The 12,038-nt window shown below is 41.7% G+C and overlaps 1 protein-coding gene across 5 annotated transcripts in view; it reads right to left on the bottom strand.

Moving 5' to 3' along the window:
* The window catches only part of LOC106611238 (AT-rich interactive domain-containing protein 4A), a 61,584-nt gene that overhangs the window by 14,385 nt on the left and 35,161 nt on the right, over positions 1-12,038 (bottom strand). For 3 of the 5 annotated variants that reach the window (XM_082955740.1, XM_082955742.1, XM_082955743.1), the window contains 8 exons: positions 9,241-9,316; positions 8,791-8,885; positions 8,295-8,392; positions 7,737-8,049; positions 7,275-7,534; positions 1,057-1,212; positions 473-732; positions 159-227 (listed from right to left, as the gene is read on the bottom strand). In XM_082955740.1, coding sequence (XP_082811866.1) covers positions 159-227; positions 473-732; positions 1,057-1,212; positions 7,275-7,534; positions 7,737-8,049; positions 8,295-8,392; positions 8,791-8,885; positions 9,241-9,316 — 1,327 coding nt within the window. The remainder of the gene's footprint in view (positions 1-158; positions 228-472; positions 733-1,056; positions 1,213-7,274; positions 7,535-7,736; positions 8,050-8,294; positions 8,393-8,790; positions 8,886-9,240; positions 9,317-12,038) is intronic. The other 2 variants (XM_014211236.3, XM_082955741.1) reach the window with 2 other exon arrangements.

The following is a 12,038-nucleotide window of genomic DNA, read 5'->3' as shown; positions in this document are numbered from 1 at the left end:
GAACGTCTGTCCTCAACAGGTTAATCTGTGTCTGGTAAAACCCACCTCACTTGGCAAGAAACACCCTCTAATCGTCCTTAAATGTTGACTATCATAGTTCTCATAATTAAAGTAGTGACTACACTATACTGCCTCTGCATTTAGAGGTATGTACCTACCATTGGAGTTGGCATCCCTGTCCGAGTCATACATCCCAGAGGATCTTCTTGTGCGTTGGCGAGGGGTACCTGTTCAGAGACAAATTTTATGAATAAAGTTGTCATGACAGACGACCATATTTGTTCTACGTTTTGGTCTGAACATTCTGTAACATTGCACCCTGCTGAACGAGCCCCATAGGTTCACTCTCTCCATAGGATTGATAATAGGTGCAGATTAAGGTGAGGAGAAAAGAAAGCCAAGGTTCACTATCGGGATGCACCCGTGGAGTCACGTTACATGCTGGTTTAGGTACAGGTCTCGTGTCTCTTACCCTCTCCATTGGGCAGGGGTGAGGTGTCAGATTTGCTCTTGCTGCTGGAGCGCCCCTCACGGCTGGGGGTCTTGGAGACACTGCGGTTGGCACTGGGGGGAGTGGTTCTGAGAAGAGGGCGACCTCTCAACCCACCCAGCTTCCCCTGCTTGTCCTTCTCTCCATCCTCTTTGTTCATGACTTTCTTTTTCTGTTTATTTTTTGTTCCGCCCTTGTCGACAGGCCAGATGATCCGGTCTGCTTTGACCCACTCATCATACCTAGAGAGGGGAAATTAAACCATAAACATTATAGCTAGACTCACTCATAGCTATAGAGGGGAAATTAACCCATAAACATTATAGCTAGATTTAAAAGATTTAAGCGTCCCAAAAAAACGCTTAAGCAGCCCGTCCAAGGGTTGCTATGGCAGAAGAATCCTTGCACGACATTGAATGTCAAAGTAATTTCAAAAACAGAAATATAGAGAAAGGTGGAAAACTAATACCGAAAATACTGCCATGATCAAGACAATGAATCATAAAAACAAATCCCCATCATTTCTTTCAGGTGGGTGAAAACGGAAATGTGTGTCCATGGGTTACCTGACATTCCAGCCGTAGTAGTGTACCAGGTAGAGGACATCTCCGGCATCATCGTTCTCAGTTTTCTTGATGTTGGCCTCGTATATCTTCTGGGTCTTCCCTCGGCCGTACTTTACCTTCACCTTAGTCCCTGTCACAGAGTCCTCATCCTCAGCCCTGTAGAGAAAGACAGCTCAAAACAGGGCCAAAGGAAAAACCTATGCGCAGAAAAGCTTTGCCTGACGACTCATGATCCTGAATTTAGTTCTGTTGCTCTATCGACGATCACTGTCTGTTCATTGTCTGAAACTGACATCCTAGAATTAGTTTGTGTGACGTCAAAATGAGTGACGAACACAACAAATTCAACAGTGATTAACCAGAGTATCAACGTTGATGACATCATTTTGTAGGCCGGCTCTGGCCAAACCGATCAGTTTCTAGGACCAATCAAAACGGTCAGAATGTGTTCGCATTCCAGAAGACGTCAGGGAGAAGAATCCAGGGCCTTGTTCAGTTGACAAACACTTGAATGTTGCATATAGAAATGCCATGAAAAGAGCCAATGTGATTCCTTATTCTACATGTCGGAGGCATGTTTGATCTAAAATGTTCCGTCCTGCTGAACACTCCCCAGACTCACTGTAGAGAAAGAGCATTAGTGGGCCAGGCGTTTGGCCCTGAGCAATATGGATGGGTAGCCAGGCAACAGAAAAGTTGTCCCAAATAGCCTTTTAAATCTTTTAGTAACCAAACCCATGCTTACTTACAGTGCCCATTCACAAAAATAAAGCTAGCTGCTTATGTTTAGCTGCTCAGCCTTGCCTAAAATATCCCTAATCATGACTGGAATCAAAAGGTGATTGTGTAAACCGTGTTTAAAAAAAGAAAAGAGCCGTTGCTAGCTAGCCTCCAAAAGCAGGTTACTATCACCATTAACACTGGTTCAAAGCTTCAGAAAATATTCATACCCCTTGACTTATTCCAGTTACAGCCTGAATCCAACATGTATTAAATGCGTTTACCACCCATCTACACACAATACCCCATAAAAGTGAAAAAAATAAAGTTAGCAAATTTATTGAAAATTAAATATCTAATTTACAGAAGTATTCACACCCCTGAGTCAATATTTAGTAAAAGCACAGCTGTGAGTGTCTGGGTAAGTCTAAGTGCTTTCCACACCTGGATTATGCAACATTGTCCATTACTCTTTTCAAAATGCATCAAGCTCTCTCAAATTGGTTGTTGATCTTTTCTAGACAACCATTTTTCAGGTCTTGCCATAGATTTTTAAGTATATTTAAGTCAAAACTGTTCCTTGGCCACTCAGGAACATTCACGGTCTTCTTGGTAAGCAGCTCTAGTGTAAATTTGACCTTGTGTTTTAGGTTATTGTCCTGCTGAAAGGTGAATTCATCTCCCAATGTCTAGTGGAAAGCTGACTGAACCAGGTTTTCCTCTAGGATTTGACCTGTGTTTAGAGCCATACGTTTTAGTTTTTTATCCTGAAAAACTCCTGTTAACAATTTCAAGCATACCAAATAACATGATGCAGCCAACACTACTTGAAAATATGGAGAGTGGTACTCAGTAATGTGTTGTATTAGATTTGCCCCAAACATAACACTTTGTATTCAGGACAAAAAGTGAATTGGTTTGCAGTATTACTTATTGCAAACAGGATGCATGTTTTGGAACATCTGCACTCTGTACAGGCTTCCTGTCAATTAGGTTAGTATTGTAGAGTACCTACAATGTTGTTGATCCATCCTCAGTTTTTTTATTTTTGCCTTTATTTAACCAGGTGAGCTAGTTGAGAACAAGTTCTCATTTACAACTGCGACCTGGCCAAGATAAAGCAAAGCAGTGCGACAGAAAGAGTTACACATGGAATAAACAAGCGTACTGTCAATAACACAAAAGAGAAAAAAAATAAAGTCTATATACAGTGAGTGCAGCGATTTTTGAAATTCGTTCCAGTCACTGGCAGCAGAGAACTGGAAGGAAAGGCGGCCAAAGGAGGTGTTGGCTTTGTGGATGACCAGTGAGATATACAGTTCTCTCCTATCACAGCCATTAAACTCTGTAACTGTTTTAAAGTCCCCGTTGGCCTCATGGTGAAATCCCTGAGCGGTTTCATTTCTCAATGAAATTGACTTAGGAAGGACACCTGTATTTTTGTAGTGACTGGGTGTATTGATACAACATGCAAAAGTGTAATTAATAACATCACCATGCTCAAAGGGATATTCAATGTCTGCTTTTTTATTTATTTTTACCCATGTACCAATAGGTGCCCCTCGAGGCATTGGGAAAACCTCCCTGGTCTTTGTGGTTGAATCGGTGTTTGAAATTCACTGCTCGACTGAGGGATCTTACAGATAATTGTGTGTGTGGGGTAGGTGAGGAAGTCATTCAAAAATCATGTTAAAAACTATTGTGCTCCGAGGCCATGCAACTCATGTCCATGCAACTTATTGACTTGTTAAGCACATTTTTACTCCTGAACTTCGAGGCTTGCCATAACAAAGGGGTTTAACCTCTCTAGGGTAGGGGGCAGTATTTTCACATCCGGATAAAAAAAACGTACCTGATTTAATCTGGTTATTACTCCTGCCCAGAAACTAGAATATGCATATAATTGTTTTATTTGGATAGAAAACACCCTAAAGTTTCTAAAACTGTTTGAATGGTGTCTGAGTATAACAGAACTCATATGGCAGGCCAAAACCTGAGAAGATTGCATACAGGAAGTGCCCTCTCTGACCATTTCTTGGCCTTCTATACCCTCTTTATGGAAAATAGAGGATCTCTGCTGTAACGTGACATTTTCTAAGGCTCCCATAGGCTCTCAGAAGGCGCCAGAACGGGGAATGATGACTCTGCAGTCCCTGGCTGAAAAACAGTAGCGCATTTGGATAGTGGTCGATCTGAGAACAATGAAACGGGGGCGCGTGTGCACGTGAAGAGTCCATTTTACATTTTCAGTCTTTGAACGAAAACGACGTCTCCCGGTCTGAATATTATCGCTATTTTACGAGAAAAATCGCATAAAAATTGATTTTAAACAGCGTTTGACATGCTTCGAAGTATGGTAATGGAATATTTAGAATTTTTTTGTCACGACATGCGTCCGCGCGTCACGGTTCGGATAGGGACCTGAACGCACGGACAAAACAGAGGATATTTGAACATAACTATGGATTATTTTGAACCAAAACAACATTTGTGGATGAAGAAGTAGTCCTGGGAGTGCATTCTGATGAAGAACAGCAAAGGTAATACAATTTTTCTTATAGTAATTCTGAGTTTAGTGAACGCCAAACTTGGTGGGTGTCAAAATAACTAGCCCGTGATGGCGAGCTATCTACTCAGAATATTGCAAAATGTGCTTTTGCCGAAAAGCTATTTTAAAATCTGACACCGCGATTGCATGAAGGAGTTCTGTATCTATAATTCTTAAGATAATTGTTATGTTTTTTGTGAAAGTTTAACGTGAGTAATTTAGTAAATTCACCGGAAGTTTTCGGTATGTTTGCTAGTTCTGAACGTCACATGCTAATGTAAAAAGCTGGTTTTTGATATAAATATGAACTTGATTGAACAAAACATGCATGTATTGATTAACATAATGTCCTAGGAGTGTCATCTGATGAAGATCGAAGGTTAGTGCTGCATTTAGCTGTGGTTTTTGTGACATTATATGCTAGCTTGAAAAATGGGTGTGTGATTATTTCTGGCTGGGTACTCTGACATAATCTAATGTTTTGCTTTCGTTGTAAAGCCTTTTTGAAATCGGACAATGTGGTTAGATTAACGAGAGTCTTGTCTTTAAAATGGTGTAAAATAGTCATATGTTTGAGAAATTGAAGTTATAGCATTTAAGGTTTTTGAATATCGCGCCACTCGATTCCACTGGCTGTTGACTAGGTGGGACGATTTCGTCCCACATACCCGAGAGAGGTTAATACATTTCAGCTTTTAAATTTTGTATACCGTAAATTCCGGACTATAAGCCGCAACTTTTTTCCCACGCTTTGAACCCCGCGGCTTAAATAATGACACGGCTAATATATGGATTTTTCCCGCTTTCAATTTTTTTTTCACAAAAAAAAAAAAAAAAAACATTCTGTGACGTGCTCAGTTTTTTGGCGGCATGAAGCTTTCATTAGACCAATGAAATTGCCGAACGGGTTAAGGTCAAACAACTTTTGTTTACTGTTTAGATTAAATCGAGCGCTCTCAAACTTCCCATCATTCTGATTACGGTAGTCATTTTGTCACCCTCATCATGGCAAAGACACGGAGAAATGCATATGATGCAGCTTTCAAGTTGAAGGCGATTGATCTGGCTGTTGGAAAAGGAAATAGAGCTGCTGCACGGGAGCTTGGTCTTAATGAGTCGATGATAAGACATTGGAAACAGCAGCGTGAGGAATTGACTCAGTGCAAAAAGACAACTAAAGCTTACTGCTAATTGTTTATTGTTGTTACAAGCCGTGTTTCGTTAAAGCCTATTTATTTTTGTTACAAGCCGTGTTTCGTTAAAGCCTGTGTAAAGTTAATTTGTTTCAATGTACCGGTGGGTACCTGCGGCTTATAGACATATGGGGCTTATTTATGTTCAAAATAATATTTTTTTTTAAATTCAGTGGGTGCGGCTTATATTCAGGTGCGCATAATAGTCCGGAAATTACGGTATTTAAGATAAATAATAATAATTTTAAAAAATGCATAATTCCACTTTGACATTATGGAGTATTGTGACAAAAAAAAATCTCCAATGAATCCTTTTTAAATTAAGGCTGTAACACAACAAAATGTGGAAAAAGTCTAGGGTTGTGAATACTTTCTGAAGGCACTGTAGTTGGAGCAGCTGACAACTTGACAGAACACTGTTCATTAAGACGCAAACGCAAATTTTCATCCCAACTCTGGGCAGGACACATTGCTTTACCCTGGTAGGCCATACTATAAAGGATTCTCTACAGACTCCTTTTCTGTGATCAAACAAAAGCATCCTGCAGTAACGTCACAAAAGACCTTTGGGCTCCCTGTAGAGCCATCACAACGAGGCTCTCAAACTCAGTGAAGAAGCTTTCAGCCAATACTACTTGCACTACTCCAATTTCACATGATAGAAATGGGACTCATTCATTAGTTCACACCGTAGCAAAATGTTTTGCAACAAAAATGTGAGTTTCTTATTGGGCAAGTTAAGCTAGGTCTTCTTTCCCCGTTTCGGTCAGTTTGCTTCTTAGTGAATACAGTGAGCTCTGCACGCTACAGCAAAAAATAATAATAAAAAAAAAAAAAAATCAGCTGTTTCTAAAAATATTAAAATAATCTCAGAGACTATAACAGAATTGATATGGCAGGTGAAAATCTGAAGAAAAACCAAGCAGAATTTTTTGGGGGGCGGTCCAAGGCTCTAACAATGGGAAGCTATGGGTCCTATGTAATTCCGGCTCCCATACTGCAATTCCTATGGCTTCCACTAGATGTCAGACTTTATTCAAGGTTTCAGGCTTGTTTATTGAAAAACGAGCAAGAATTTGGAGTTTTGGTGAAGAGAGCACCGGAACAATATCAGTCTTTTGGCACGCGAGGAAGAGGGCGCATGCTTACCAATTTCACTTTCCTATTGAACATACTACTTTCCGTATGAAATATTATAGTTTATTTACATTTTAGGATACCTGAGGATTAAATAGAAACGTCGTTTGACTTGTTTGGACGAAGTTTAGCGGTAGCTTTATCGACTCCTTTGTCTGCAAGTTGAACGAGTGGATTACTGAAATCGATGGTGCCAACTAAACTGACCTTTTGGGATATAAAGAAGGATTTTATCTAACAAAACGACCATTCATGTTGTAGCTGGGACCCTTGGGATTGCAAACAGAGGAAGATCTTCAAAAGTAAGTGATTTATTTAAATCGCTATTTGTGATTTTGTGAAGCCTGTGCTGGTTGAAAAATATGTTGATGTGGGGCGCAGTCCTCAGACAATCGCATGGTATGCTTTCGCTGTAAAGCCTATTGTAAATCGGACAACGCAGTTAGATTATCAAGAATGTAAGCTTTTGAATGATATAAGATACGTTCATGAATGTTTAATATTATTTATTTGAATTGCGCGCCCTCCAATTTCACCAGATGTTGTCGACTGGTGTCCCGCTATCCCTAAGAAGTTTTTAATATTACACTGTTATATGTTTCATTAACATTCAACTGTACCCTTCTCCAACTCTCCTCTCGCTGTCCTCATCCTCCCCTTCGTCCTCAGACTCTTTATCGGACTCCTCCAGACGTCGGCTGCATCCATTCCCCTGGGTGTCCCCTCCGTCTGACCTGCTGCTCTCTTTTTGACCACCCCTCTCCTCTCCACTGGTCTCCCCCACACCCAGAACACTTGGCTCCTGCTCTTTGATCTTCTCCAGCTTGACAGGCTCCTTCACCTCAGCTTTGACCGGGGTCACAGTGCACCGTCTCCTCCCCTGAGGGAAAGGATAGAGAAGAGATTAGTGTCTGGAACTCAGGAAAAAAACAGTAACTATAGTACAACTCTTTCACACTTTCTCCTTGCATCTTCCTCAAAACACATTGGATGAAAAGATCAGAGGGGATGAAACCCAGTTCAATTCATTTTGAGAAGGCGAATTGGGAGGAAATCTAAGAGTTAGAAAAAAGTTAAATCACCACAAAGGACAAAAGTTGCTTTTGAGAACTCCTAACCCTGGGAGAGGCGATATCTTTGTGGCTCTCTTTGTCGCTCTCACTCCCCGACTCAGCCTCCTCCTGGGCAGGCTTGTCCTCTGTGGCTGCAGTAGACTCATTCTGGACGGGTGGTGTTGGGCCCTTGCCAACCTTGTCCTTCACCTCAGGGACCTGGGCAGCCTTCTGCTCTGTCTGGGACTGGGAGGACTGGGATGCTGGACGAGCCTCGTTGTGGTGGATGGTCCTGAACACAATGCAGGCTGAGCGGCAGTACTCCTCAAAGCCATACAGGTACCTACACAAAGTAAATGTCACTCACCACACACGTCTAAATAATCTTGGTGCAAAAAACTGAAATATCCATCAATCAAATGTATTTATATAGCCCTATAGTAATCCGTCCTAGAAGACAGTTTGAATTTATCATGCCAAGACGTTGAGTGCATCTCAACATCAACGCAAATGACTCAACAGCTTCAAAAGAAAGACGTGTCTGGTAAAGAGTGCTTGTCAGTACGAGTGAAGTGAACCAGCACCTACTTTCTGTAGGCAGTCTTCACATTGTAGGAGGCAGCAGAGTTTAGGATGGGAATGCCCAGGTCCATGTAGATTTGTTTCCATACAGATCCACTTTCAATCTGCAAATAACAACCATCAACTTAACATATGAAGGCTACGCTATATCAAGAATATCTTCAACAAAACAAACAAGGAGGTAAGTGAGACTAAACCCTACCAACATCACTTGATCGAGAAACAGTCCAAATTGTTAAGTCATATCAGGCCTATTGTTTTCTATGCCCTCATAACAGCTGACGTGCAGAACACCAGCCAGACAGCCCCATCCATGACCTTGATAGTCCACTAAAAAGCTACATGCTGCGATTCAGCTTACAGAGGAGAGACAAAGCTTGAGAGAACGGGCTGTTCACATTAGATGACGAGACCAGACAGTCTCCCTGCCTGCCACTGCAGTGAGGAGGACTCGGATGAAAGAGGCAGGGGGGTGTTAGCTGTATAGATGAGATGCACTCACTTTGTCACAGCCCCCCTGCTGGTAGACTAGCCTGAAGAGCTTGAAGAGGTTCAGATCCTTGTAGCCGAGCACAGGAGGCTTGTTAATTGGCGTCCCTGAGGAGGAGATGTGGAGAAGAGCAGTGAGAGGAAAAGTAGTACATTCTAGGGCATTCCAAATCACAGGAGCATCGTTCTTATTTCATATGTTGTCGTTGAATGACTGATAAGGATGCATTGTGATTAAAAAAAAAACTGCAGTGAAATCAAATGAATGAAGGATGGATGGGGCATTCAGAGCCAGAGCCGGCAAGGTAGTGTGTGCGCTTGCAGTCAAGTGTTGTGCGCTGTAAAAGTCATGAAAGATCAATGGACCCTGGTCAAAAGCAGGGCACTATATAGGAAATAGGGTGCTATTTGAGACAGACAGGGAAAACGCAGGAAGATAAATGGAACAGGGCTGAAGGCTCACCTCGATCCTCCATGAACTTATACAGCTGCTGCAGGAAGTGATCCCTCTCCTCTGGGTCCGCCTCATCCTCAGGCTGCTGGGAAAGTAAACGCAACACACCTTGGTTAAAATAGGCAAATGAGGCATCAACCGACGATATCTTGTGCTAGTCATTACCTGTCAGCGACTGTGCTGTTATTCTGACAAGGTCTCTCGACAAACATATTTTAGTCCTAAATACAAATGCAACTAATTTGATAAAATAAAAAGGTAAAGTTTTCAAAGAGACAGAAGACATAATGAAAAGCTGTGAGTAGATAAGGCATGCAAGTAAAACCCATCAGTCCTGACATAGTTACATTCCTGTAGAGTTAGCAATGCTATTATTTACATAAGCATTCAGACCCTTTGTATTGAGCTCAGGTGCACCCTGTTTCCATTGATCATTGTTGAGCCGTTACTACAACTTGGAGTCCACCTGTGGTAAATTCAATTGATTGGACATGATTTGGAAAGGCACACACACACCTGTCTATATAAGGTCCCTCAGTTGACAGTACATGTCAGAGCAAAAACCAAGCCATGAGGTCGAAGGAATTGTCCGTAGAGCGCTGAGACAGGAATGTGTTGAGGTACAGATCCAGTGAAGGGTAGCAAAACATTTATGCAGGATTGAAGGTCCAAGAACACAATGATGGCCTTCATCATTCTTAAAATGGAAGAAACTATGGACCACAAAGAGTCTTCCTAGAGCTTGCCGCTCGTACAAACTGAGCAATCGAGGGAGAAGAGTCTTGGTCAGGGAGATGACCAAGAATCAGATGGTCACTCTGACAGAGCTCTAGAGTTCCTCTGTGGAGATCTAAATCCTTCCAGAAGGACAACCATCTCCGCAGCACTCCACCAATCAGGCTTTTATGGTAGAATGGCCAGATGGAAGCCACACCTCAATAAAAAAAAAAAGGCACGACAGCTCCCTTGGAGTTTGCCAAACTGTACCTAAAGGACTCAGACCATGAGAAAAAAGATTCTCTGGTCTGATGAAACAAAGATTCAACTATTTCGACTCAATACCAAGCGTCACGTCTGGAGAACACCGTAGGGATGGTGCCAGGTTAAGCATGGTGGTGGCAGCATCATGCTGTGGGGACATATTTTTAAAATCGGCAGGGACTGAAAGACTAGTGAGGATCGAGGCAAAGAGGAACGGAGCAAAGTACAGCGAGATCCTTGAGGCAAAGAGGAACGGAGCAAAGTACAGCGAGATCCTTGATGAAAATCTGCACAAGAGCGCAAAGGACCTCAGACTGGGGCTAAGGCTAACCTTCCAACAGGACAATGACCCTAAGCAAACAGCCAAGACAACGCAGGAGTGGCTTCGGGACAAGTCTCTGAATGTCCATGAGTGGCCCAGCCAGAGGTCAGACTTGAACCTGAACGAACACCTCTGGAGAAACCTGAAAACAGCTGTGAAGCGACGCTCCCCATCCATCCTGAATAGACCTTGAGAGAATCTGCAGAGAAGAAATGGGAGAAACTCCCCAAATAGAGCTGTACCAAGTAGAGGTCGATCGATTATGATTTTTCAACACCGATACTGATTAAAATCGGCCAATTTTTTTATTTTTTTTATTTGTAATAATGACAATTACAACAATACTGAATGAACACTTATTTTAACTTAATATAATACATCAATAAAATCAATTTAGCCTCAAAAAAATAATGAAATATGTTCAATTTGGTTTAAATAATGCAAACACAAAGTGTTGGAGAAGTAAAAGTGCAATATGTGCCATGTAAGAAAGCTAACGTTTAAGTGCCTTGCTCAGAACATGGGAACATATGAAAGCTGGTGGTTCCTTTTAACATGAGTCTTCAATATTCCCAGGTAAGAAGTTTTAGGTTATAGGAATTATAGGACTATTTCTCTCTATACGCTTTGTATTTCATATACCTTTGACTATTGGATGTTCTTATAGGCACATTAGTATTGCCAGTGTAACAGTATAGCTTCCGTCCCTCTCCTCACTCCTACCTGGGCTCGAACCAGGAACACATCGACAACAGCCACCCTCAAAGCAGCGTAACCCATGCAAAGCAAAGGGAACAACTACTCCAAGTCTCAGAGTGAGTGACGTTTGAAACGCTATTAGCGCGCACCCGCTAACTAGCTAGCCATTTCACATCGGTTACACCAGCCTAATCTTGGGAGTTGACAGGCTTGAAGTCATAAACAGCGCAATGCATTGCGAAAAGCTGCTGGCAAAACGCACAAAAGTGCTGTTTGAATGAATGCTTACGAGCCTGCTGGTGCCCACCATCGCTCAGTCAGACTGCTCTATCAAATCATAGACTTAATTATAACATAATAACACACAGAAATACGAGCCTTAGGTCATTAATATGGTCGAATCCGGAAACTATCATCTCGAAAACAAGTTCTTTCAGTGAAAGTGGAACCGGTCCGTATTTTATCTAACGGGTGGCATCCCTAAGTCTAAATATTCCTGTTACATTGCACAACCTTCAATGGTATTTCATAATTACGTCAAATTCTGGCAAATTAGTTCGCAACGAGCTAGGCAATGAACGCAAGAGCAGTGACACAATTTCATGTTAGCAGGCAATATTAACTAAATATGCAGGTTTAAAAATATATACTTGTGTATTGATTTTAAAGAAAGGCATTGATGTTTATGGTTAGGTACATTGGTGCAACGACAGTGCTTTTTTCGCAAATGCGCTTGTTAAGTCATCACCCGTTTGTTGAAGTAGGCTGTGATTCGATGAGAAATTAACAGGCACCGCATCGATTA

Source organism: Salmo salar, chromosome 09 (assembly GCF_965601325.2).
Source record: "Salmo salar chromosome 09, fSalSal1, whole genome shotgun sequence".
In the NCBI taxonomy this organism is placed as follows: domain Eukaryota; kingdom Metazoa; phylum Chordata; class Actinopteri; order Salmoniformes; family Salmonidae; genus Salmo; species Salmo salar.
Note: the sequence above shows the minus strand (reverse complement) of the source record. Positions and strands in the feature narration are given on the sequence as shown.